This window comes from Eutrigla gurnardus (genome assembly GCF_963514095.1).
Source record: "Eutrigla gurnardus genome assembly, chromosome: 23".
In the NCBI taxonomy this organism is placed as follows: domain Eukaryota; kingdom Metazoa; phylum Chordata; class Actinopteri; order Perciformes; family Triglidae; genus Eutrigla; species Eutrigla gurnardus.
Genome location: NC_139934.1, coordinates 4417904 through 4445902, shown reverse-complemented (window position 1 = coordinate 4445902; position 27999 = coordinate 4417904). Strand labels below are relative to the sequence as shown.

Genomic DNA, 27999 nt, shown 5'->3' with positions numbered 1-27999 from the left:
GTTAATTTTATGTTAATCCACTGATACTTTTACTCAAGTAAAGGATCTGGACATGTATATTTGATATATTTATTAATTTATTTTTAAGTCTTAATAAGTCTCACCCACACTGACTTGGCACGTATGTGTCTTTTTTTTTGCATCAAGTCTATCCCACAGTGACTATTCGCACACAAAAGTGAAATTCATGATGAGATTACAGTTGTTTTTTTCTTTTAAGAATGAAATGGTACTATTTAACTAATACTACACAAAACCTCTTACATTTTTCTACTGAATACTCAATCATAAAGTACAGACCCATTTCTCCTTATTGTATTTTCTCCTACTTGCTATAACGGTAATGAGTGTTCTTTATGGATTATTGTTGCTTCATTGTGACTAGACATAAAAAAAAACGAGTCGGTGTTTGATTGTTTATCTCTTTAGACGTGTCTGGCAGATGGACACCAGATTGTGTGTATGAAGCAACATTAACATAAACACACATTTGACAGAATATATAACTTCAAAAAAGCTTTTTTGTTCCTATTTGTAAGTTTCAACCCGTTTAACAATTCCAATGCTTTAATAACACACCCTGTGTTACATTTAAACTCTTTTGATGACGTTTCTTGACCAAATTTATACAAAACAAGTCATGAAAATGTTAAACTCTTCTTGTATCACAATAAGAAAACTTGCAATGAGATGCTCAATAAATTTAGCCGATTCAGTTATTTTTCTGTTGGTTTTCCATATTTGGTTTTATTGAGCGAACGGTTTGCAGCATTTTGTTGTATGAATTTTGACATAATTTTGACGTGCTGGCTTCACGCTGCTACATATTTCTGTGAAAGAGGAAGTACCCTTCCTTATTTAAAAGGAGAGGAAGGTTGTTAGATGAGTTACTTTTGGTCCTCCTCAGACTGAACACAGCAACATTCACACGACTGGATGATCAGAGCAGGTGAGGAAACCTCTTCATCACTAACAAAAATTAATTCATAATATTGTTAGAATCTCTTTTTGTCCTATTGGACTTTGTATTCTGGTTTGTTTTGCTGTCTTCATGTGACAAATTAAACTAAATAAATAACATATAAATGAGTGATACATTAAATAAATTAATGATTATTGTTTAACAATTTTGAAAAAAAGACTTTTTTATAAACAAGCTTTTTAATGGAAACAACATTCCTGAAATTTATGTGAGATTAAACTGAGATTTTTAAGTTGTAGGCCTATGGTTGTCAAGTCATCGCATAAAAAATAAAATTTTCTATTTTTATTTTTTATTTAGTATTTGATCATTAACTGGTCGATCCATATTAGTTTAGAGCAACGGATTTCATCTTTTCTTCCTCCCACTCTAGAGAAGATGAAGCTCGTCCTCCTCATCGCCTTCATGTTCACACTTTCCCTTGTTCATGGGTTTAACAACAAACCTTGTCAGAAGAACAACAACAACAATATGTACAACGAGTTCCTTAGAAAACACATCGTTCAGAAGGACTTTAACAGAAGCTCAGTGTCCGAATGGAAAACGTAAGTTAAAGCGTCTGAGAGTTCATTGGCTTCTCATTAGACTGAGATCATTAAAACATTTTATATTGCTTCTATACAATTCCTGACTTTTACATCACCCTACTGCTGTCTTTAAAGCATTAAGCATCATGAAACTAGGTGATCAATGCCATTTACTTTGCAGTTAATTATCTCGTTGTACAGGTACATCAGCGATAAGGGACTCTGCGTCGAGCACAGACCAGACCAGTCCTTCATCGAGAGCTCGGATCAGGACGGCATTAAGAATATCTGTAATAGTGAAGGCCACCAGCTGATGAACCGAGAGACTAACTTGTGCATCAGCGATTCAACCTTTGGGGTGTATGACCTCAGAGTCGACAACAATTGCAAAGTTACACATCTGAAGAAGAGCGATAAAAAAGTGATTGTTGCCTGTGATGACATTAACAACCAATGTGTTCCTGTCCATTTCCAGAAGTTACAAAATCAACAACCAGACAATGCCAAGGTCTGCAAGCCTTAGACGCTGGCAGGTTTTAGGGACGGTTCATTCTCGACCCAAAGTCTCAAACCTCCATCAAGCTCAGCTAAAGAAAGCTTTGTTTTTTTGCTTCTGATTTTATTGTTAAACTACATTATATTCTCTGTCACATAGTTGGGGCTTGTCACCATAAAAAACATTTTTAATAATGAAAATAAAGATGAAAATAACATATTCTGCAAGATATATATTGGATATGTTATATATCAGATCTTACTGTTACTCTGTATGATCCCCTTGTTGTTAAAGTAATGTTCAACACATTTGTAAGATTTCTAAATTATTGTGAACATCGTGACGCTGTAGTAAAAATCCTGTTTGGTTTGCATTTTTATGTTGGCAAATAAACTGCTAAAAGCTGCATCACAAAATGACGTATGGACCTTCAAATTGTGAGTTTAGCAAAGTTTATTGACTGTTTTGAATAGTTCAAAGGAACAGATTCATATTTCGGACATTTCTTTTCGATCTGCTCCGAAGACCCATGCTAGCAGGTTTCCCCATCTTTATGCTAAGCTAAGCTAACCGGTTGCTTGCTGTGGCTTTATACACTCAACAAAAATATAAACGCAACACTTTTGTTTTTGCTCCCATTTTTCATGAGATGGACTTAAAGATCTAAAATTCATTCCAGATACACAATATTACCATTTCTCTCAAACATTGTTCACAAATCAGTCTAAATGTGTGATAGTGAGCACTTCTGCTTTGCTGAGATAATCCATCCCACCTCACAGGTGTGCCACATCAAGATGCTGATCTGACATCATGATTAGTGCACAGGTGTACCTTATACTGCCCACAATAAAAGGCCACTCTGAAATGTGCAGTTTTGTCTCACAGCAAAATGCCACAGATGCCACAAGCATTGAGGGAGCGTGCAATTGGCATGCTGACAGCAGGAATGTCAACCAGATCTGTTGCTCGTGCATTGAATGTTCATTTCTCCACCATAAGCCGTCTCCAAAGGCGTTTCAGAGAATATGGCAGTACATCCAACCGGCCTCACAACCGCAGACCACGTGTAACCACACCAGCCCAGGACCTCCACAAGTTTATTAATAATAAAAACGTTTATATTATTATAAATCATAGATAATAAGTTGTTGTTCTTGTAAAAAGTTGTTGTTCTTGGGACATAAACAGTGCCACTGTCATGAGATTCCTCTGGCTGCTCTGGCTGCTTTTATACCACTTGATCAAAAACTGGTGAAGCCACACACCCCGAAGCGAGCACTTGGCTCCTCTACTTCAGCTGGCTGGCTGGTACCACCATCGCTGAAATCAAACAAATGTCGCTCAGAGGCTGGATGGGGGGCTGGCAGTCCCAAATTTTAAATTATACTTTTGGTCTTTTTCCTTGAGATCTTTGATGAACTGGTTTAACCCAAAGGATGCGGTCTGCTGGCGTGTGCTAGAGGAACAGCTGGTCTCCCCTTGGAGACTTCAGGATGTTATATTCACAATTCTATCAAACAATGTCAGCTGAGGTTTGGTCCTCTTATCTCACACGTAATTCAGATTTGGCGTAATTCCCAGAAATCTTGTGGTATTCTTTGTCCATGGCATCTTGAGTCCCCAATATTCAACAACAACCAAATTCTGATAGGACAGAGGCCCATTACTTTTTCTCAGTGGGAGAAAAAAGGCATTCACACCTTAGGGGATGTTTATAATGATACCGGTCTTCGCTCATTTCAGGATCTGAAAGACTGTTATGACCTGCCAGGCTCATCTTTCTTTTTTTATCTTCAGCTTAGGGCGGCACTCAAGGCCTATGGAGTCCCGTGGGGTCAGCCACTGAAACAACACCCCTTTTACAAACTTATTACGAGCAGAGGAACCTCCAGGGGCTTTATCTCTACTTTTTACACTTTTTTACTGAAGTCCTCTTACAAGGAAAGGACCTGCTCTTAGACAAACAGTGGAGAAGTGATGTTCCAGGACTTAGACCTGATTTTGATTGGGACACGGTCTGGTCTGACATTTTGTTGACTTCACGTAATCCAAACCACCAACAAATCCACCATGAATTATGCTCATAGAACTTACCTGACCCCACGTAGACTGCACTTAATGGGTTTGGTGGCTGACTCCCGGTGCACCCTGTGTTTCCTCGAGGCTCCTGGTACATTTCTCCACATGTTCTGGCAATGCCAACCTGTCGCTATTTTTTGGAATCGCGTATCTTCTCACTTATCAAATATATTTTCTTTGACAATTCCGGTGTCAATAACAACTTTACTCTTGAATGATTTATCTCAGTTTTCGACACCTGGACAGCAGAAAAGACTTATTTTTGCTGGCCTTACTGCAGCTAAGAAATTAGTAGCTATGAGGTGGAAACACCCCGATAAGCTGTCAGTGAAGAATTGATCCTCACATATCTTGATATTATTTACCGGAGTTGTCCACTGCTCGTGTGATTGCAATCAAGGAATCTGAGATTGAGCTGTGGGTCTCAGTGGCAGGGAAACTAAAGGAGTGGATCTAGCCACCTAATTTTCTAGTAGCTTTTGGTTCTGGGGGGCCCAGGGGTGGTAGGAGGGAGGAGGAGGGGGAGGGGGTTATTTTATGCTTATATTATAATTTTTTTATAATTTATTTATTTTATTTTTTATTTTTTTTACTATTGTGGTTTCTCTTAGTTCTCATCTTCTCATTCTTATGTCTGTCTTCATGTTTTGTATTTGTTATTAAAATGTCTTTTTCAAAGTTTGGAAAATAAAATAAAAATTTGATCACAAAAAAAACAAAAAACAAATGTTGCTCACCAAAGTCCAGACTCTTCTCTGTTCTGGTCCTCAGTGGTAGAACGAACTCCCGACTAATGTCAGGACAGCTGAGTCACTGCCATCTTCCGAAAAAGGCTCAAGACTCACCTGTTCAGACTTCACCTCGAGTCTGCAAAGCATGACCCACTACAAAAACATATATAGTACTTCTATGTTCTTACCTATAGCACTTTGATCATAGCACTGTTGTTCTTAATGTATGTTTACTGAACAGCTACTACTTTACTCAGACGAGGATCTAACACTTGTTCTATTTTTTAGCTTTTACTTTATCGGCAATGTTATGTTGTGGTTTCTTTCTTTTGACAAATGTACTTATTGTACGTTGCTTTGGACAAAGGCGTCTGCTAAATGCCCTAACTGTAAATGTAAATTATAAACCACAATTGAATTAAAGAGACCTCTATCGCAACGTTATCTCCTGCATGTGTTATGTATCTCACTCTCAAAGATTGCTGTTCTCATACGGGGCTTCGGACTCTCCGGGTGATCCTCCCGTCCAATCAAGAAGACATTTGCATGCATCCGTGAGATACGTAAGTGTAGCCGGCCGATCAGGACGCGCCTTTACTATACGTGCAAAATAACATTCATTTAAAAGTATGCTTGCACACACACAAACATGGATATTTCATTTTGACAACAAACAGCTTTGGTACAAATTGTTTATTTTCCAGAATCTTAATAGTTTTTCCAAGATTGCAATAATCTTAAGACTATCTAGTGAGTTTAGGTTTTATTCTCTTTTAAAAAATAATACAAGAAAGTGTTTGTTTCTCCTCTTCATCAAGTAGAAAACATGTCATTTAAACAGGATTACAGTAAATCGGAGAAATGTGACGTTCGGTAGAAAATGTCCGGAGGAAGTCGGCCTCTTTGCTCGCGGTCGTCGTGAACATCGGAGCTGAGAGATTAGCACATTTGCATCGGCAAATAAAAGGACGTATCATTTTTAGCTGAAACCCTGTTCGTCGATAGAGATGCAAAATCCTCTGCTTCTTTGAAATATCTCCTTCTCTGACTGATGGTAACAGTTTCCCACAGGGTCGTTATATTTGTCCCTCACAGGAAACCGTACAGATGTAACAACAAAAAACAAAAAAAACTGGTTCTGACCTTGTTGGAGCTATTTGGTTGTTTGTTTGTTATTGATAATGTTTGATTAGTATAGTTTTATTTTGATTCAATTTGTGACATTATTTTCTATTATTAGTAATTTAAGGTAAATATTATTGGTTTGTTTCGCTAATTTAGTTTTTTGTTTTCTTTGTAAATTGGGTAGCCCTGGGCACCGGAGATTATATAGGTATGAACGCAGGTGGAGGACCAGAATGCACCTGGGTGGGCACATGGTTTTTTACCAGCGCAAGAGAGGCAAACACGAAACAGGATTTGTTTGTTTTAATGTTTTGCTTGCTTGTTTTTTGGGGTAAATAAATCATCTAAAAGAAACCAAGAACTTTGAATGGACAGTGACTTCTTGCCTGCGTACGATTCACCCCCATGGTGCCGAAGTGGCCCTCTTTGATTTGATCAGTTATAAGTAGGGTTGGGCATCGTTAAGAAGCTGTTGGAATTGCGATCCTTTTTTTTCGGTTCTTAAACGTCCGCACTAGTTTGTTTGTATTACTCCGCCCGGCGTGCGGAGATTCCGCGATAGAACGATCAGTAACGAGTAGTCTAACGCACTACTATTGCCAAACCAGTAGTCAGATTAAAGTTACTTATCCAAATACACGGCGCGTTACTATTTTTGTCAGTAAAAAAAAAGATCTGCTTTCTTCGTGTGTCTCGGGGTGACGTATGTTAGCCGACACCTTCGGACAGTCGCGTGTAGTCGGCTATACCGGCAGAAACGTCAACAATGGAGGGGGAGAGATACGCATTTTCCAGCTGGAAATACAAGCATTATTTCGACTTCATCTCAGCAAAAGATGGCAACATAAAGGTTTGTTGTACACTCTGTGTTAACAACAAAATGTTGTCTACTTTCAAGAATACAACGTCAAACTTGAAAAAACCTTTAGAGTCACAGCATGGCACAACCACATTAAACGAGCAGGTCCCGCCCGGTGACGGTGAAAAGGCGCAGCGTGTGAATAAACAAGACGAGTTCTCGATTTCACGGAGCTCCTGCTAACTCAGTCTGTGCTGAGATGCGAGCGGAGTCTCTCTTGAGTGTTTAGTGGAGAAATGTCTCGCTGCTTGCTGGCCCCGCCCCCTCCCTTCGTCATCACGCCGCTCATACTTTAGGACTGTGCTCATTTGTTTCATAAAACCAATCCTTGCTGCTCTAATGCCGGTTCAATATTCATAAAATGTTCATTCATGATGTTACTGCCATTACAATATGCAAACAATTATTTAAGTTAAGTGAAGTCAAGAGTACTACTTTTCAAAGTAACTGTGGCAACACTGGACCTGTTGACCTGCACCTCAAAGAATCGGAATCGAGAATCGTTTAGAACAGGAATCGAAACAGAGGATCGGAATCGGGATCGGAATCGGTAAAATCCAAACGATGCCCAACCCTACTTATAAGTTAAATTGATTTCTGGACAAACGGCCACTACATAAAGTAAAAAACCCGCCCTTGGACTAAAAGGAAGGAGCCCTCAGTATTGGACTAGTGGGATCTTTGTTGACTTTGGATGGAGGAGCGGAGCGGTGCGTTTCATTCATCGCTCTCTCTGTTCTGCATCAGCGGGAAAGATCCTCGTGGCACGGATTAACAACTACGTCTCTTCATAACATACTGGTATGTGATACTACTGCAAGCTGTAATTGGAAAACGGCCAAACGAGTGAAGTTTGAAGATCAGTGTTTCACAGCCAGACGTACAAGTTACATTAAGTTTGAAGATGGACAATGTTGAAATGCCGCGCGTAATCATTGCGCAATACTTTACGCACTAGTGCCATGTGTAATGAAGTGGATCTGTTGAGCCTGAAGCCACGGCTGTTGTTTTTGCTGCTTTTTACCTGCATTATCCACGACTGAAGAATGGAAGAAACGCTAAAACCTGTTACGGCGAGTGATGTTGAAACGTCGTCAGTAAAAAGACGCATGAAGTTTACCGCTAAAGGCTTCGGTTTCTACGTGGAAATGTGTCAGGAAAAAAGGAGTAAAAAATTCAAACAAGCCAAACGGTGTTTGGAAAACATCCGGACGTTAATGACATCAGATGAAAACATTGTACCAGTGAATTCTGAGCTTGCCAAGTTTATGAAATATTACCAAGACGCAAGTGAGATGCACAAGTCTTTCATTAACTTACCTTTGCCACAAGATGAAGTGACGAGGCAAAATGAATATTTCAAGGCAAAAATGACGATGTATGGTGATTTCACTGAAAAGGTAAAACGCTAGCTGTCTGAAATGGGTCATCCTTATGTGCAGCCAAATACGGACCCCCCTGATGATCAAAGTGTCATAGACAACATTAACCCTGATGACAGTGCTTCTAATGTGTCAAGCATAAAAGGACCTTCTGTCAAGTCACACTCTCGGCTTTCACGGATTTCCTCAACATCATCTGCACGCATTAAAGCTAAGGCCGACCAGGCGGCTCTTATTTCAGCATTAAAACGGAAACATCAAATAGAAGCTGAAGAGGAAAAGCTAAAGAGAGAAAAGGAACAATTGGAGCTTGAAACGGAATTGGCAGCAACAAGTGCAAAGCTTAAAGTCCTGGAAATCAACTCACAGTGTGGCTCACAATTGTCAGATGGCATGAACTCTTATTTTGAAAAGAACAATTCACAAGAAGCAGGTAAACTAAATCCCAATGCCGACAGCTTTGTTCCAGATGAAGTGGATGAAATGGTTAACACTCTAGCTGTGCCTGGTTATACATCTCAACCACAAGTTGTTAAGCCTAAACAAAGACCAGCAACCAAAATGGAGGAAAGGAGTTTATTGAGGGTTGACGCTCCAGTTCAAGTGATGCAAACTGTTGGAAATCATACATTACCTGTGTCTCCTCAAGCTCAAGCCATGACTGACAACTATCAGAATGACATTGTAAATATTATGCACAGACAAAATGCTATCACTGCTCTACTGGTTCAGCAAAATCTGTCCTCTGTCCTTCCACCAAGAAATATCCCTGTGTTCGATGGAGATCCTCTTCGTTTCAGGTCTTTCATCAGAGCTTTTGAAAATGGAGTGGAGGAGAAGACGAACAATTGGAGCGACTGTTTGCATTTTCTTGAACAATGCACCAGGGGGCAACCAAGAGACTAAGTGCAAAGTTGTCAACATTTACCTTCTGAGCAGGGATACCACAGGGCCAAAGGTCTTCTGGCAGAACATTTTGGAAATGAGCATAAAATTGCATCTGCTTATATGGAAAAGATTCTGAACTGGACACCTGTTAAAAGTGAAGACATTGAAACATTACAATCATTCTCCTTGTTTCTCAGAGGATGCTCAAATCTAACAGAGCAAATGATGCATATGAAGGAGCTGGACTTACCATCAAATATGAGGAGCATCATCCTGAAGCTTCCTTATAAAGTAAGAGAAAAATGGAGAAATGTTGCTTGTGATCTGCAAGAGCGAAGTGGAAGAAGAGTCCTGTTTTCTGATCTTGTCGCCTTCATTGAAAAGCAGGTCAGAATACTATCAGACCCACTTTGTGGCAACACTCAGGACTTACCATCCACCAACTTTAAGGCCTCCAATGCTAGTCACCTAAAGCAGAGGAAAAAAGGAAGCAGTTTTGCCACCAATGTCACTGCAGTGAAAGAGGGAGTCATTACTCAGGATATAGGAAACAAGACCAAGTCCTTCACTACTCACAACTGTCTGTTTTGTTCACATAGTAGTCATTCACTTGATAAATGCTCACAGTTTAAAGTTAAAGTACACCGGGACAAGATTAATTTCATCAAAGAAAAAGGAATCTGTTTTGGTTGCCTGAAAGTAGGCCACACAAGCAAAGACTGCAGGAGTCGTTTGGATTGCAACGTGTGTCACCAAAAGCACCCCGGAGTTCTTCATATTGAGCGGCAGGATAAAGGAACATCCTCATCACAAGCCCAGCCATCTTTGAGCCCACCAAGTGATTCTACTACTACTACTACAATGTCTCAGACCTGTGGCCATATTGGGGCCGGTTGTGAAGATGACTCCATCTTTTCTATTGTAGCAGTTAAAGTCAAGAGCCAAAGGAGTAACAAAACTGTACAGACATATGCCTTCTTGGATCCAGGGAGTTCCGGCACGTTCTGTACAGAAGACTTGGCAAGGAAGTTGAACCTGAAAGGTAAAAGGACAAGTATTCTGTTAAGAACAATGGGTCAAAAAAAGGTTGTAAATGCTCATGTTCTATCAGGTCTTGAAGTGTCTGGTATGGACATGACTGATTTCATTGAGTTACCGGACGTTTTAACTCAGAGGACCATGCCAGTCTCTACACTCAATGTTCCACGACAAGCGGATGTTGATCGGTGGTCGTATTTGAAGCAAGTCAAGCTCTACGACATTGATGCAGGCATTGATTTGCTTATTGGAACTGATGCCCCTAAAGTTATGGAACCTTGGGAGTTGATAAACAGCCAGGATGATGGTCCCTATGCAGTCAGAACCAGGGTCGGTTGGGTTGTTAATGGTCCACTTCGTGGCGGAAGCAGCGCGAGTAGGCGTGGTTGCCCTGCTGTAACAACAAACCGAATCTCTGTTGAACACCTTCAAGAAATGCTGGTTAAACGGTATAATCAGGACTTTAATGAGAGATCATCAGAGGAACAGATTGAAATGTCTAGAGAAGATGTCAAGTTCATGAACATCATGACCAGTACTACAACATTAACTGGAAACCATTACTGTATCGACTTACCTCTCAGACAGGAGAATACCATCTTAGCAATTAATCGCTGTGTGGCAGAACAGCGCCTCCTGAGCCTGAAAAGAAAATTTGACAAGAATGGTCCATTTAAGAAGGGGAAACCAATCATGTCATCAGGACTTTTTGACCAGAGTGATCTATACGCCAGGAAAAGGTGGAAGCAAATACAGTACATGGCTCAACTCTTTTGGAAAAGGTGGACTTCTGAGTACTTACCTATGCTGCAGGAGAGACAAAAATGGACAAGGCCAAGAAGAAGCCTCACTCCTGGAGACATTGTTCTTGTTGTGGATGCCACGGCTCCAAGAGGATCTTGGACAATGGGGAAAGTTTTGGATGCCAGACCAGATGCTAAGGGCCTGGTTCGCTCAGTGCGCCTTAAAACAAGGACCAGCATTCTGGACAGGCCTGTGACGAAGCTCTGTCTGTTGCTGGAAGCAGCAGTCTAGCATCATGGACTGATCATCATCTCTTTCTCTCTCTCGCTCTCTCTCTCTCTCTCTTTCTTTCTTTATTAATCTCTCTATCTTCTTATTTTTTGTTTATTGCAGGTTCATCAAGAATACGAAGATTCGATTAAGATAAATGCATGACATATAGAAGGTTGCTATGTCCATAGTTTTTTATAGCGAACGGTTTGCAGCAAGTACCCCTCCTTATTTACATACACGTACATGGATCATAATTGGCTGTTCATTTCTGGTTTAACGTGATTGGTTGTGGTGAAACGTTCACAAGTCAAGAGAAAGGTTTAAAAGGGGAGGAAGGTTGTTAGATCAGTTACTTTTGGTCCTCCTCAGACTGAACACAGCAACATTCACACGACTGGCTGATCAGAGCAGGTGAGGAAACCTCTTCATCACTAACAAAAATGAATTCATTATATTATTAGAATCTCTTTTTGTCCTATTGGACTTTGTATTCTGGTTTGTTTTGCTGCCTTCTTGTGACAAATTTAATTAAATAAATAATATATAAATGAGTGACACATTAAATAAATTCATGATTATTGTTTAATAATTTTGAAAAATGTATAATTTTTTTTTATAAAAAAGCTTTTTAAGAGAAACAACATTCCACAAACAACAACATGTTTGGTTGTATGGTTGTTAAGTCATTGCATAAAAAATACTATCAAACTATTGTGATTCATAAAAGAGTGTTTCATTATTTGATCATTAACTGGTCGATCCATATTAGTTTAGAGCAACGGATTTCATCCTTTCTTCCTCCCACTCTAGAGAAGATGAAGCTCGTCCTCCTCATCGCCATCATGTTCACACTTTCCCTTGTTCATGGGGCCAACGACAAACCTTGTCAGAAGAACAACAAAAACAATATGCACAACGACTTCCTTAAAAAACACATCATTCAGAAGGTCTTTGACAGAAAATCGAAGCCCGACTGGGAAAAGTGAGTTAAAGGGTCTGAGAGTTCATGGGCCACTCATTGGACTGAGATCATAAAAACATTTTATATTGCTTCCATACAAATTCCTGACTTTTACATCACCCTACTGCTGTCTTTAAAGCATTAACATCATGAAACTAGGTGATCGATGCCATTTACTTTGCAGTTAATGATCTCGTTGTACAGGTACATCAGCGATGAGAAACTCTGCAACAGACCAAAGCAGTCCTTCTTCGAGAGCTCGGATCTGGACGGCATTAAGAAAATCTGTAACAGCAAAGGCCACCAGCTGAAGAACCCACAGAATAACTTGTGCATCAGCGATTCAACCTTCAGGATGTATTACCTCGAAGTCGACAACAATTGCAAAGTTACAAGTCTGGTGGAGAGCGATAAAAAAGTGATTGTTGCCTGTGATGTCATTGACAACCAATGTGTTCCTGTCCATTTCGAGAAGTTAGGAAATCAAGAACCAGACAATGCCAAGGTCTGCAAGCCTTAGAGGCTGGCAGGTTTTAGGGACGGTTCATTGTTGACCCAAAGTCTCAAACCTCCATCAAGCTCAGCTTAAGAAAGCTTCGTTTTTTTGCTTCTGATTTTATTGTTAAACTACATTATATTCTCTGTCACATAGTTGAGGCTTGTCAGCATAAAAAAGATTTTGAGTAATGAAAATAAAGATGAAAATAACATATTCTGCACGATTACACGGAGAGCATGAGTTACATTTAGTAAAGATATATATATATGTTATATATCAGATCTTACTGTTACTCTGTATGATCCCCTTGTTGTTAAAGTAATGTTCAACACATTTGTAAGATGTCTAAATTCTTGTGAACATCGTGACGCTGTAGTAAAAATCCTGTTTGGTTTGCATTTTTATGTTGGCAAATAAACTGCTTAAAGCTGCATCAATCAATGTTTTTGATCATTTGTATCATTGTGCCATTACCCATCAGTACACATCTACAAAGATGCTTCCTTTTCTCTATTTGAGCCTCTTACAGTTATAGACCAAAATGCTTAATTTCCCCAAAGTTAAAGCTTAAAGACTTAAAAAGGATGCTGGCGTTTCAAACCTGACGTTGAAGTATTATAACCATAAAATTAAAAACTGTCTTAACTGATGTTATTTCATGTTAAACAATGCAAAGGAGAAAACATGATGAACATGCATCACAAAATGATGTTTGGACCTTCAAATTGTGAGTTTAGCAAAGTTCATTGACTGTTTTGAATAGTTCAATGGAACAGTTTGATATTTCAGTAATTACTTTTACTTGACGTGTCGAGGTCATAAACAAAACCATTATTTTGTATGGGGTTTTGTTTCTGCCGTTGTGAGCCGTCTCGTGGATCCCTCTGTGATCCTCCGTCACAACCACGCACTGGTTGTTCTTGTAGAGGAACAACTTCGTCCTGCGTTGTCCCCCGGCGTGGTGGAAGATCGTAAAGTAATAAACACCTGCGACGGGTGCTGTAAAGATACCCGTCTTGTGAATGAAATCGAAAGTAATCTGTTTGGATCCCCATGTCGAGTTTTCTCTGGCTCGTCTCACAACATCACCTTCATAGATTAAGGCCGCACAGTAGCTTTCCTTCAAGTGGCGGTTTGATTATTACCCCCAATAAATCATCCTGACATATTTGGTTGTCGTCAGATAAAGTTCTGTGTATTTGAATGTTTTGGCTGGATGTACGTTTGGATTCCCTCCCTGTGTGTTCAGCCATGTTTAAAAAGAGATACCTCACAACACTCATAACCAAATAAAGTAAACAAGACGTTCCCACATGTCCACATCCTAAACTCTATTCATTGATGTACTCTCTCTGTCCCCCCCTAAAGCTGTGTCCCCCTATTTCAGGGGTATTAACATCCGAGTTGATCCGATGTCTCTCGGCTCACCTCGTTCATCCGGTTGCTTTCTGATTTCTGATGATCTGATGAAAAGGTGGTGTGAATCGTAAATGATATCTTACGGTACTTTGGTTCGAGGGCTATAACGGCAAATCATCGGCGAAATAAAGTCCATGGAAAGAATTTGAATTTTGATGTCTTTGAAATTCGAAACCACAATTTAATTAAAGAGACCAAATATTGCTGTTCTCATACAAGCGCCGCCCCCCTACCGGACTCTCTGGGTAATCCTCCCGTCCAATCACGAAGATGTTTGCATGCATCCGTGAGTTGCGGAAGTATAGCCGGCCAATCAGGACGTGCCTTTACCCGGATACGTGCAAATCCCCCAAAATAACATTCATTTAAAAGTATGCTTGCTCCTTATTGGCTGCAGACCACGCACACACACACACACACACACACACACACACAAACATGGATATTTCATTTTGACAACAAACAGCTTTGGTACAAATTGTTAAGTCATTTTTGTTTATTTTCCAGAATCTTAATAGTTTTTCCAAGATTGCAATAATCTTAAGACTATCTAGTGAGTTTAGATTTTATTCTCTTTTAAAAAATAATACAAGAAAGTGTTTGTTTCTCCTCTTCATCAAGTAGAAAACATGTCATTGAAACAGGATTACAGTAAATTGGAGAAATGTGAAGTTCGGTAGAAAATGTCCGGAGAAAGTCGGCCTCTTTGCTCGCGGTCGTCGTGAACATCGGAGCTGAGAGATTAGCACATTTGCATCTGCAAAAAAAAGGACGTATCATTTTGAGCTGCAACCCTGTTCGTCGACAGAGATGCAAAATCCTCTGCTTCTTTGAAATATCTCCTCCCCTGACTGATGGTAACAGTTTCCCACAGGGTCGTTAGATTTGTCCCTCACAGGAAACCGTACAGGAAGCAAGGGGGCGCAAGATGTAACAAAAAAAAAAAAAAAAAACTACTTCTACTTTTGGGTTTTTGTCACTTCTGGTTGGATTAAGTGAAAGATGGTGGTAAACATTTATTCATCGTCATCATCATCATCGTCATCATCATCATCGTCATCATCATCGTCATCATCATCATCATCGTCGTCATCATCATCGTCGTCATCATCATCGTCGTCATCATCATCGTTGTCGTCGTCATCGTCATCATCATCGTCATCATCATCATCGTCGTCATCCTCATCCTCCTCTTCATCGTCGTCATCCGGGTCGATCTTTCCAGACAGGACGTCTTCGATCCACTGCTCCAGCTCGTCGGCCGTGGGCATGTCGTCCTGGTCGTCCATCTCCATCCACACGCTGTCGGCCTGCACACAAAAAACGCACGTTTACAAAAAACAGCTAAATAATAAGTCACGTTAGAGATTATAACGAAATGATTCAATCTCAATTGCGTTCCAATGCGTGTCTTTTTTAGCTTGATGGTGAGTCGAATACTTGAATAGTTTTTAAAGGTACCTTAAAGGTTGAGTAGGTCATTTTGAAAACCAACAGAAACTTTGACTTTGAACGCATTGCCGAACCCAACAAGTCCCGCCCCCTTCATTCAGACTTCTGTTCAAAGCTGCTCCTCCAGAACGCCAAACGAGTGATTGAGAGTGCGTAACCAGGAAGTAAGCATTGACAGTCCAATTATTTTCTTGGGCCCGACTTTTTTGATTGGACGGGGTTTCTACAATCCTGCTATCACCTACTCAACCTTTAAGTGTACTTTTTCAAAATGATGTTTGGCAATGGCAAAGAAACTTTTTTTCTCGGTGGCGAGAGGGTCGCTTACATCCTCGACATCCACCACGCCGATGTGAGGAGAGGACAGGTCGATGCGGAAGGTCTTCTCCCAGTACGGCACCAGCTGGAAGAGACGGTTAACAAGGCGGAAGGAAAAAAATCAATACATCATGAAGGAGAAGATGCAAGAAAACATTAGACAAACAACAAAAGGCTCAACGGCTGAAATTATTTTTGAAATCCTCAAATCAGCCTGCGAGCTGCTGTAGAGATGTTCCTACCAGGGGGAAGTTGTCGGGGTCGATCCAGATGATGCTGAGGTTGGGGTTGTCCGTGTTCTCGCGCGCCACCTCCTTCAGGATCTCCAGGAATTCATAACCGTCTTTGAGGAAGAGTTCAAATGTTAGCTCTGTGAATAACAGGCGTGGCGTTTTGATCTACGGGCCGATCCGATCCAACGGGAGATGTTTACCTGGGTCGTCTTCCTCGGCGAAGGCCACAATGTGCTCTCCGTCGATGTCGTCCTCCTGTGGGCGCAAAAAGCAGGGAGAATGAGATATTTCCCAAGTTTTTTTTAAGTTTTGTTTCACATATTCCACATCTCTTACCCAGATCTCGTACATGCTGTGAGGCTCAAGTTTCCTCAGCGTGGGCCTGAACAATCAAACCATATTATCATGACCACTTTGCAGTGGAGTAGAAGCAGAATTGCATTAAAATGGTGCTTCAATACTTCTCACCTGTCGTGCTGTTCGATGTATTCCACGAGCTCCGCCTCGATGTAGGGCTTTCCGGGGATGGTGACGGACTCCTCCATGAAGGGCTCGTAGAAGTCCACCTCGTTCAGCTTCAGCTTCAGCTTCTTGGCGATCTAAAAGGATGTCAAGAGAAAAAAACGTCAGACAGGAACTCAAAATGGTATTTAAAATATCCCAAATGAAATAGTCCATGCAAAGACCTTAGGGTCAAACGTGGCGAAGAATTTGACGAAGGGGTGGAACTCCTCGGCGGCGTCGTCGTACTCGATGTAGTCTGGATGGGGGGGGGGGGAAACAGCGGGGGAAACGTGTTATTATTAAGCCGTCGTCGTCAGTTTCTTTAAGTTATTTGCACAATTTGGATCGCGCTCTTCAACCTACGAGGAGATTTCTCGCTCTTGAAGTAGCCGACCAGCTTGATGACCTCGTCCATGTTGTGGAAACCCTTCAGCTCGCGCTCGTTGTCGATGATCTCCACGGGGTCCTCGACCACCTGACGGGGGGGGGAGGGGGGGCGTTAGCATCAGTCCTCACTAAAAACAGAACCACAGTACAGTACTACAGGACCATAATCGGCTTACGTCGTAGAGGAACTCCACCAGGGTGTCGGCCGCTAGCTCCCCGTCGTACTCGATGATCTCGTTGTCGGCGAAGATGTAGATGCTCTCCACCTCGTCCAGACCTGTCGTGGAATATACATCCATAAATATATGACACATTCATGTAGGGTTCAGGTTCACAGCTGCTGCACCTCCACATCTTCGGCTTATCTCACATATAGTATTTTTATACCCTTGTTTGTCTTTGCATGCATTCCTGATTGAATGCCGATCACATGGCTGTAGATGGTGATGGTTTATTCATTTATATATGTTTATAGGAGGGGAAAAAATTGTCAGAGAAACCACGAGACCATCGTTGACAATTTGGCAATGTTTGTCACCGGCGACGTCTCTGGTCGGTGGTCGGCCATGACGCTTACCGAGCTTCTTGGCGACAGCGGTGTCCTTCTTTTCGTCCACCAGGCCGAAACCGATGTCCTCATCGTCAAAATCACCCAGAACTTGGGCCGCAAGCTGATTAGAAAGAGAGAGAGAGAGAGGTTGTGTTCAGTGTCACATGACGTTTTCCCGATCTCAAAACACACTTTCGGTTTCATTTACAACGCGACCCCCCCCCCCCTCCCCCCCTTTTGACATTCCTAATTTCAAGGCCTTAAAAGCAATAAACAAAAAAAACAGAAGAAGCATTGGCTTGCTGCCTTGCACTTTCTAAATCGGAGTGAAACCGAAGCCAACAATCGACAGCCCTCGTAGCCGGCGTGAGAGGAGCGCAGACAGCGGGGTTTCCAGAAGAACAAGAGGGGCAGAACTTGAGCCAAACTATGTCGGGGGAGGGGGAGGTGGTGGGGGAGGGGGAGATGCTGCAGCAGGTGTGGTGGAAAAAGGAGAGGCGAAGCACACGTTTGCAGAAGTGAAGCCGATGCACGCATGCACACGTCTACAGACTACGTGTACGAATAAAAACACCGACAGCGTTAACGCTGATTTAATTCTCCGTGTAAATTACTTCTCGGGACAAAGATGAATGCCTCCTTCTAAAACGGTGAGCTGTGAATGAAGTGAGACAGAAGCGCTGCGACATAGATAATAACCCAAAAGCACCGGGGACAAACAGCTCGTGCAGCACGATGTGGAGTAAGCGCCATGTTGCTCTTCGCAGGCAATCTTTAAATGCCATCCATTCATTTGGTCCCCGCGGGGAGGGGGGGGGGCAGACGCATTAGCTCATGATTTGGACTCAAGGCCAAATATCTAATCCAGTTAGGAGGATTGGCCTATTTGCCTCAAACACTAAAGCAAGATAATCAGCTGATGGGAGAGGTTCTTCTTGTCATTTAAAGGGTAAGAAAATGAAATGTTTTTCTGTCCAGCAGTGTAGATGGTGTTATCTGCTGAGGTCTTTTAAAGGAATAGTATTTTGGGGGGGGAACATGCCTTAATGGTTCAAGGCAAAATGCCAGCTGGGACTCATCTGGTTTGTTGTAATCCTTCCATCTGTTTTTAAACCCAAAGTTCAAGTCTTGAGGAGCGGAAGAGAACAGTCAGCAGATACCGCAGCCCAGCGTTGCAGCCACAGGAAGGCAGACCTTTTTGACGTACCTGAAAGATAATTGCGCCCGGACTTGTGGTCAACTGCAAGAAGAGGCAACGCTTTAGGGCAAAGCACAATAGTCACAGCCTCCAGGTTTACAACAATCGGGGGGAGTGGCCTTCACAGGCGACAAAATAGGTCCAAACTTGAGATTGTACACCATCCTGTAACGCTGTATTTGGAGTTCCCTTATTTAACATCTAAACACTGTAATGTATGGAGCTATAAGCACATGCTAAAGGTCAAGTGGTTTTAAATTTGAAGATACAGCCAATGACACCGTAGCAAAATTGTAGAACTTGTTTGCCCAAAACCCCCTCCCCATGACCATACGGCCATATAAGTGACTCTGGGGTATTTATAAAAGAGGTGAAGTTCTGGGTGCAGTGGGGGGGTTTCATAGCTATATAAGGAAGACGGCATGTTGAGAAGCAGAAAAGATGATCTGTTACATATAGGAGGAATGGGTGTGGAGAGAGGGCCGAGGGGAGGGGAAGGTGGATCCTCCTTCCTGATTTCTGGTGTTAATCCCTCCTTTCTTTTCCAACTCTCTGGGTATTTTCACCCCTTCGGCCCTTTCCTCATCCGCCCCCCTTTGCAACGATCCCGACCCCCCACCTCCTCGTCCAGAAGTCCGGGCGCTCCGTGCCAAAGCAAGAGGTCACCAGTGTAACCGCTTGGCTCCGTCTCCCCCGATGCCCAGTCAGTGTTAGCTTGTCAGGCGACACGAGGGCAAAGAGCCATGTTGTGTGAGTTGTCAAAAAAAAAAAAAAAAAACGTGCTCCAAATGATGAGCTGGGCGAGGGTGGCGGGTTCACGGTGCAGTAGAGGGGGAGGGGGTCACATTTCTTGTAATAGAGCCGCCCGCATGCTTACTCGACACTACTCGACTGCAGGTCGGCCTTCGCTTCGGTGCAACCGGACTTGAGTTGTTGCAAACACCCGTTTGTCTTAACATATCAGGCTTGTGCACAAGCGTAAAAAGTTACAACTCTACGATGCTCACCAAGCTTAATAAACATACTTATATACATTATAATCTGTGTACAGCACTGTCATAATCCTAGTTATAAGAGCTCATAAAGACACATAATGCTTTATAACACAAAAACCCGATTGTGAAGCGATGATTCCTTCAGCGGGTGCCGAGTTAACGGCTGCAGAAGTCACCCCCATGATTTTATCTGAAACACTTTGCGTATGAAAATGCCCTCTCACAACAAAGAAGCATGAGACAAAGCGAGATCGTAATCACTGTCATTTGCATGTCATTCATCTCTACATGCACAACAGCCATCCAACCAGCAGCCATCTGTCCTCTTTGTCACTTCTGTACCTGCTTTATTAGCATGTTTGGAGAGCTCGTTCCAGTCTGACTCATAATGTGTTTGTCAACCACGTACGGGGAGAGATACACGACTTGACATAAGGCCGATTCTTATTTATAGAAATGTTTGGAATTGTGTGATTCGGCAAAGCAGTGGATACTCTTTAACCTGACGTTTACGAAACGAAACAAGTTTCATAAATACATTCCCTATCAGCCTTGTATCATGCTTGGAGAAACGCACAATGGCACAATAACAATGTGGCGCAACAACTCTATGGTTCTACAGTGCTACTGTGCTATGGTGCTACGGTGCAATGGTTTTATGGTGCTACGTTGCTATGGTGCTACGGTGCAATGGTTCTATGGTGCTATGGTGCTACATTGCTATGGTTCTCTGGTGCTATGGTGCTACGGTGCAATGGTTCTATGGTTCTATGGCGTTATGGTGCTACATTGGTTCTCTGGTGCTATGGTGCTACGGTGCAATGGTTCTATGGTTCTATGGTGCTATGGTTCTATGGTGCTACGGTGCTACATTGCTATGGTTCTCTGGTGCTATGGTGCTAGGGTGCTACGTTGCTATGTTGCTATGGTGCTATAGTTCTATGGTGTTATGGTTCTATGGTTCTATGGTGCTATGGTGCTACATTGCTATGGTTCTCTGGTGCTATGGTGCTACGGTGCTACGTTGCTATGTTGCTATAGTTCTATGGTGCAATGGTTCTATGGTTCTATGGTGCTATGGTGCTACGTTGCTATGTTGCTATGGTGCTATAGTTCTATGGTGTTATGGTTCTATGGTTCTATGGTGCTATGGTGCTACATTGCTATGGTTCTATGGTGTTATGGTTCTATGCTGTAATGGTTTGATGGTGCTACGTTGCTATGTTGCTATGGTGCTATAGTTCTATGATGTTATGGTTCTATGGTGTTATGGTTCTATGATGTTATGGTTCTATGGTGCTATGGTGCTACATTGCTATGGTTCTATGGTGTTATGGTTCTATGGTGCTACGTTGCTATGGTGCTATGGTGCTATAGTTCTATGATGTTATGGTTCTATGGTGTTATGGTTCTATGATGTTATGGTTCTATGGTGCTACGAAATGGACACAAACGGCAGCAAAATCAAACACCTGGCGGTAGCTCAGGAGGTAGAGTGGGTTGGCTGGTAACTGCAAGACCGCGGTTCGATCCCCGGCTCCTCCTAGCTGAGTGCCTGGTGTCCCTGAGCAAGACCCTAATTGCTCCTGACGAGCTGGCTGTCGCCCTGCGTGGTTGACTCCACCGTCGGCATGTGAATGTGTGAGTGGATGGGTGAATGTCAGTTATTAATGTTAAGCGCTTTGGAGAAAAGCGCTATATAAATTTAGGCCATTTACACCTTTCTCAGATTCACATGCCTCTTCCATAAAATTGCTACATCTGTAAAATGAAGGAACATTAAAAGGTTTTTCAAAGCAGCGAGATTTCCTATTTTCCTGCACGAGCAAAAATTCCCCCCAGCCATATAGTAAATTAATAATGGCTGCTGTAACACATCAGGACGTGTTACATAACACTGCACCAGGGCGGTTATGAAAGATTCAGACACAAACACACTCTGAGATCAGGGTTTAGAACGTGTTTAGACGCTACGAAGCTAAAAGAGATGGCTGTGATTCTTTTAACTGAAGAATTTTAATCTTTTCACCTGTTTTCCGACACGTTTCTCTCGTGGGCGACGGGGTGAAAAGCTTTCTTTTTTTTTTTTTAATCTCGCAGGCACACAAGCTGATTCATTCACTACAACAAACTGTCTGGACCATCTGTGAGTGACTCACTTTGCCAGCGATAAGCCATTTCACAATCTCAGCCAATAAACTCTGGGATTTTTTGTGAGTCACCTAAAAGCCAGCAGATGTTAAATGTGACAAACTTTTGAAAAAGACGGACGGATGAGTTCATTTTGAGATTTTTTATTTTTGTGGCGACGTGCAATGATGCGTAGCATGTTTGCTGCTTTAAATCAAAATGCTTTTCGCACTATCGTAGGAAATGTACACGTGCAACTAATAACATTAACGGTTGCTATGTTGCGTTTGAGTGTCCCAGGAAATTAGCCCGCTAAAATTTTTTTGACAGAGAACCCTCTGAAATAATAAAGTTAATTATGGCTGAGTTCCATTTAGCTGCTTCAGTTCAGGGTCCTGGTGACTTACTGGGACATTTGAACCCGTGCTATTCCTACAATATGAGTAAAAAAAGGCGGTTACGGAATGGAGAAATCAAGTGATTAATAACACTTATATACAGGTAATGCGTTATGTGCTGTAATGGTAGACTAATATTTAATAGGAATGTTATAATAAAGGGCCAAGAAGCAGATGTGTTCACTTACACAAGGTGATGCAGAGCACTTAAGAACTCTGCTCTCTATATGTGCTATCTTTATTCAGGCCCATTCCTTTGCGCCGTTGGGCTGTTTTTAAATGTTTCATGCTGCACCGTGATCCCAGGCTGCATTTTTCCTCCCATGCATAAGTGTCATGCACGCCCACTATTCTGGTCATCATGGCTCTGATCCTTTCTTTAACCTGTTTTTACCTGTGGAGGTGCCGTTCAGGGCCTTGATTGCCCCGGTGGTTTCCTGGCCGGCCCCAGCTGCAGCTCGTTTGGCCTGACGATCCTCCCGACATTAAAAAGGGCCCCGGTGAACACTCGTTGGGTTTCTCTCAGCCTGGTGGCAGCAGTCTGTGCTCGGTCGGGTTAGGATAGATGGGACTGGCTTGCGGTTGGTTTTGGGTTCTTTTGTTGGTATGTCAGGTTCCTGGCTGGCCTGAGCTCTTATTTGTGTCTTCTAGCCAGACCATCTGATCCGTTGTTTATTTTGGGAGGTTCACGGTAATGTGTGAAATGGAAATAAATACTTTTCACTGTGAGCCAGTTTCATTCGTTACGTTCTGTAACACCTGTGCCGTTTGACCTGGTGGCCGTAACTTAATCATGGGGGGCTCGTCCGTGACGAGATGACGTTCCCCCGATAGAGATGACAAAAAGATGAAGAGGTTGTCATTTGGAGAGCCGGCGCTGGGAGCGAGAGCGGTGGAGGTGGTGGGGGGTAAATTTAGGATGACAGGAACAGCATGCGGCCTCTCTGCCTTGCACCGCGGGAACTATTTTGGCCTGTTGTCAGGAGCTGCTGAAAGGTCACCTGACCGAGCTGGAAAAAAACGCCGCCTCAGCTAATATTGGAGAAACAAGCTGTTGGTTACAGAGATGTAGGAAGAAGGCGTGCAAAATGTTTCTACTGAACAGGATTGCAGATGTGCTGATGTAGTCTTGCAGACCCAATATAGCATTTCTTACCACACAGACGCCTGCTATGAATGAGACGCATATTTATTTATTGAGAGGAAGAGTTGGAATAAAAGAGAAATACGATCGGCCGAAGCGTTTAACGCTGATCCCTATTGTGACAACGCGTCAGGCAGCAAAATCTACAGTTTCAATGACAGCTGAGAGCCCTGAAATCAAATAGGCAACAATTCTATTATTAATCCTCCGCAAACAACAGGTGGCTGTTGACACGGAACAAACCAAGGACGCTTCATCTAAACATAACTCCTGTCACATTTAATGACACCCCGTCTGACAAATTAGTTCCTAATTTAGTGCCTCTTTTGCACTGTTAATTGGGTCGAGGAAGGTAAGAGGAGATCCGTCAAGACTCTCAAACAACTTCACGGTGGAGTCGCTTCAGGGGTGGAGATGTTAAGTATTGAGAAGGTTTAACTGGAGTCCTGGAGAGTGAAGGGAGCGCTTTATGGAGTTGCTTGAAACGGACTCCGATTTGCACTTTGTGTGATTGTTTGCAGACGACGTGAGGTTGTATTGTTACAATACAGGGAACGACTGGCTCGTTTAAAAACAAGACTCTTGGGTCTTGGTGGCTGTATTCATGATATAGGAAACGATTAATTTCAAGTACTTTAGCGTCTGTTTAAAATGATGAAAAGGGGGGGGGGGGGGGGTACAAACAAATAAAGCCTTTCTCAACTAGATATATACACTGTTGCCCATGAAGTTGGAATATTTTTGTTCAATTTTGTTCAACATAATGTTCAATATTTTGAACATTATGTGTCGCAATTATCAAATTATAACATTTGTTTGGCGTTATAAAAGATGAGACATTTGCAAACTATTCCAACTTCATGTACTGAGTCATTTTAGAGCAATATTTTCAATGGTTCTGTTTATGCCAGAGGAACAAAGCATTGAGGTGATTCAGTGGACACTCTCCCTCTCCATCTATAACCTCCCACTGCCATTTAGTATGTAAGCGTGAACTGTATTGTGATGGAAGAAAAAGGAGGTCCGTTTGGATAGCAGGTTGCCACAGCGACAGTCTGACCTTTACCTCGATCCCTCAGTAAAACGGAGAAGGGACTAGAAAAGAAAAATGAGCCTCCTTCAAACCACAAAGATTTGGCAATCCATCCATTTAACTGTTATCTTAAGGCCTTTTCAAGGCAGCAATCTAACAATTTATTGGGTTTCCTTTTAGCAATACATGTACAATCTTGCTGGGAATATTTGCAATGCAAATCCAGAGTTTTGGAAGCACTGCTGCACTTAACAATGCATAAAATTGATAATTGGACACATTTTGACCTGATGGAGTCTCTAAAAAAAATAACGTTTATTTACCGTTAATTCATGGCAAATCTATCCAACAGTTGTCAAGCTATTTCACTAACGAAAATAACAAAAAGGTCAACCTGCGAGAGGAAAAGTCAAGGGTTCACCAAAGTTTGTCGGGTCCATCCTCTGGGGACATTCACAACGATCCATCAAACAGTTGTGGAGATATTTGAGTCTGGAAGTGTTAACAAAAAAGGTGAATGGGGTTTTTTTTTCTATCGAAGGTCTGTTAAAGTGTGTGATGATTATACCTTTCCCATGTGGTGCTATATACTTATATATGACTCATGATAATAACATGAATAAATGTGCATCGTTGTTGATTTATATGAAGGTACAAAAAAAAGTAAATCTACATTATTTTCTGAAAAAAAGATGTATTTCTGGTTTCCATGGATGTTAAAGGAGTAATTACTAAATCTGTTCATGCATTTGACTGAGTGGCACACAGGTTGCCTTAGCAACTGTGTGTGTGTGTGTGTGTGTGTGTGTGTGTGTGTGTGTGTGTGTGTGTGTGTGTGTGTGTGTGTGTGTGTGTGTGTGTAAACTGGCAGTTGAGAGGGTGACAAGTGAAAGATGAGTGAAATGTGAGCGGCGTGGAGTGCAGTGATGGATGAGTGTGGACGTTAACAGTAAGCTGTAGGCCAAAGGTCAGAGTTCAAGCAGAGAGAGTGAGAGAGAGAGAGAGAGAGAGAGAGAGAGAGAGAGAATGACTATCATATAATAGACGTTCATCATGGCCAGCTTTCTTAAAATTAGACGGGGACCCTTCGGTTTCAAATGCAATCATTTGAACGTGTTATTATTTCATTTCCTATGGTTGTTAATTGTACCCGTTGCCATGACTTCCATTTCATAATATTTGGTCTCGGTGGTAATAATGAGAGAGATGTTTTGGCAAAAGAGCTGCAGGTGAGGCGTGCTTCATCTCGACGCCGACTCATCAGCCGTGAAGTCTGATCTCAATGAGCGTAACTGATAATCAGCGATGCAAATCGTCGTCTATGGAAACTGGATTTTAAGTCGTTCTGCTTGAGTATAATATTCTTATACCTAGTGATATTCTAGCTGACGAGTCAATCAACAGGAAGTGAATCAGCAAATGTTTTCTTGTCTTGTAGATTTTAAGCAAGATTTAATTTTCATGTATGTTTCATTTCTGTTTTTTTGTACAACACACTCCCATGCAAACCTAAAACTCATGAACAATTGTCTTTTTTTAAATTGGCCCTTTCCGCTGGGTATTACCAAATAAACCACACGATTATACATTAAAATGTATCGCATATTCACCATATAAGTTAAAAGTTGAGCTTTCCGTAGTACGTCCCAGCTATGAGGATACACTGGATTATTTTTCACAGACTAAGAGAACTACCAGCTGGGGTCAAAGGTGACATATTTTGGGAGTGACAGGGTGACTCCTTCCATCACTCAACTTTTTTCGAGTGGAAAATGCTGAGTTTGTTGGTGACGCGTGCGTCGCGGCGTCGCTTCGGTGGGAGGTCTTAGCTGCCGGGATTTCTGTCGCGTCGACGTTTCAACCATCTCAATCTCCGGACTCATTTTCTAAATCATCATTCTGTCTCTACTCACAGCAGAGAGGAGGCTGTGGAATGAAAAACCAAGACGGATCATTCACTTTCCTGTCCAACAGTGAGCTTCAAGCCAAAAAAGGCAGACACGATATGATTCCCTGAGCCGTGTGCTTCAATAATTCATACTTCCTGATTCATAGGTGCAAATGACGAGCTATTTTTAGCATCTCCTCCGAGCACCTCTAGTGCTCTTTCCCGATTGGCCGGCGCGGTCACAACTGGCAGGAAGTCAGCGAGGGAGTAACGGTACCGGCGGGGGATTGGTTCTCACGCCAAGACGCACACACACGAGCCAGCACGGATAGGAAATTTATCTGATCCAATGACTCTGGGTGTGTAAATGATGGTTTAGGACTTCCGCCTGCACCAAGAGGAGTGTTGGGGGTGCAGTGATACCAAACAAAACAGTGAGTTGTTGCTACCAAGAGAGCTGACGGAGCAGCGAGATGTGGCCCTAAACTCTCCTTCCGTCTCAGGAGGGCTTTTAGATTCTTGCTACGCATTGCAGAGCTGTCCCCGAGCTATTTACAGAGGTGACTTATGCGGTGCCGGTGTAAGGTACACTGGCCGCCGTAAGAAGACACTGCTGCCCTGACCAGCAGAGGATTACTGCGCCGAAATACAGCGGCTGACAGTTGGGGCCCAGGTGCAACCGACTGGGGAGCCCGGCTGATAAAGAGTCCGTCAATGAGGTTTTCCCAGAACATGCTTGGTGCATTATTATACTGCGCCTCAGCAACAGCTGCAGCTGGAGAATGGACGCCTTGCACATCACAAGCCTCTATTCACTAATGTAGCAAACAAGAATCTGCAACATGCAAGAAGTGCAAAATACGGGAAAAAAAGGTGGTCCTTGTCTTTTGTTCGGATCCAGAAAGCTTCAGTTCAGTTGTGTCAAGTAAAGATTGAGGTGTTAAACGAGATGTCGCCAATCACAGGATTACATGGATGCTTAGTCCCTCTGGTTAGCAATGACTTGATTCGGGAGGTCTGGTACCAAACGGGCGCTACAGCAGCTGTATGAGCCGAGATAACGTGACTTGATCGTGATCGAGGCCTTGAATACAACGAGGTTTACATCTATTCCAAACAGCCACATCTGTTTCAGAGAGTTTGAGTCGTGTGTCCCTCCATCCTGCCTCCGTCACTTCAGCATCTATCCAGCTGACTTTGGCGGGACGCCATACCTGAAGGGGTCCGTTCGCCTTCCTCCTTCACCTGTCATCAGCCGCAAAACCCCACTTATCTGAAACCCTAAATGCGAAAGCCATGACCGTGTCCGGGAATCCCCCAACCGGAGCCAAATTCTCCGTGTGAAACCCTTCCCAATACCACAACCCCCCCCGACCCCCTCTCCCCACCGCGACCCTTCCCCCACATGGGTCCGAGGATCCATCCACTGTCATGCTTTGGCGGAGACCCACCTCCAGCGCCAGCTCCTCTATCTGGAACTGCTTCGTGGCAGCGCGGCTCCCGTCCACGTTCTTGTGGTAGTAGATCACCATCACGTCGTACTTCTTCATGATCGACTTGTAGTTCTTGGCGTTGAGGTCGTGGACGCGGTCTTTGCCGTCGTACTCGGGGACCTCCAAGCCCGACTGCCCCCAGGACAGGGTCCCCAAAGATAGGAAGACCCCCAAAAACACCCAGCCCCACTTCATGGCTATCGTCGCCCGGTGGTCGCTCCCTCCAAAAAAAAAGGTCTCTCCTCAGAGCCTCAAGTAGAAGGTGGGAGG

General features: G+C 42.7%; 3 protein-coding genes across 4 annotated transcripts in view; 2 read left to right on the top strand and 1 right to left on the bottom strand.

Moving 5' to 3' along the window:
* Positions 1–881: 881 nt before the first annotated feature.
* Positions 882–2362, top strand: LOC311008739 (uncharacterized protein). Its single transcript, XM_084002583.1, has 3 exons — positions 882–949; positions 1356–1527; positions 1711–2362. The coding sequence occupies exons 1-3, from the start codon at positions 937–939 to the stop codon at positions 2030–2032; spliced, it is 507 nt and encodes a 168-aa protein (XP_083858709.1). The 5' UTR covers positions 882–936; the 3' UTR covers positions 2033–2362.
* Positions 2363–11410: 9048 nt separating this feature from the next.
* LOC311008740 (uncharacterized protein) lies at positions 11411–12889 on the top strand. Its single transcript, XM_084002584.1, has 3 exons — positions 11411–11538; positions 11938–12109; positions 12293–12889. The coding sequence occupies exons 2-3, from the start codon at positions 11943–11945 to the stop codon at positions 12606–12608; spliced, it is 483 nt and encodes a 160-aa protein (XP_083858710.1). The 5' UTR covers positions 11411–11538; positions 11938–11942; the 3' UTR covers positions 12609–12889.
* Positions 12890–14484: 1595 nt separating this feature from the next.
* casq1b (calsequestrin 1b) overlaps positions 14485–27999 on the bottom strand; it is a 13620-nt gene continuing 105 nt past the window's right edge. The window contains exons 1-12 of one of the 2 annotated variants that reach the window (XM_084002552.1): positions 27688–27999; positions 18658–18690; positions 17478–17571; positions 17077–17177; positions 16877–16988; positions 16696–16769; positions 16478–16608; positions 16346–16391; positions 16210–16264; positions 16019–16119; positions 15787–15861; positions 14485–15316 (exon numbers count right to left, since the gene is read on the bottom strand). The exon at positions 27688–27999 is cut by the window's right edge and continues 105 nt beyond it. In XM_084002552.1, the coding sequence (XP_083858678.1) occupies positions 15023–15316; positions 15787–15861; positions 16019–16119; positions 16210–16264; positions 16346–16391; positions 16478–16608; positions 16696–16769; positions 16877–16988; positions 17077–17177; positions 17478–17571; positions 18658–18690; positions 27688–27924 (1353 nt within the window). In that variant the 5' untranslated portion in view covers positions 27925–27999 and the 3' untranslated portion in view covers positions 14485–15022. The remainder of the gene's footprint in view (positions 15317–15786; positions 15862–16018; positions 16120–16209; positions 16265–16345; positions 16392–16477; positions 16609–16695; positions 16770–16876; positions 16989–17076; positions 17178–17477; positions 17572–18657; positions 18691–27687) is intronic. The other variant, XM_084002553.1, reaches the window with a different exon arrangement.

Coding starts and splice junctions, on each gene's coding strand:
- LOC311008740 (XM_084002584.1), top strand. CDS start 11,943: ATGAAGCTCGTCCTCCTCATCGCCATCATGTTCACACTTTCCCTTGTT. Junction 12,110..12,292: donor TCGAAGCCCGACTGGGAAAA/GTGAGTTAAAGG, acceptor CTCGTTGTACAG/GTACATCAGCGATGAGAAAC.
- LOC311008739 (XM_084002583.1), top strand. Junction 1,528..1,710: donor TCAGTGTCCGAATGGAAAAC/GTAAGTTAAAGC, acceptor CTCGTTGTACAG/GTACATCAGCGATAAGGGAC.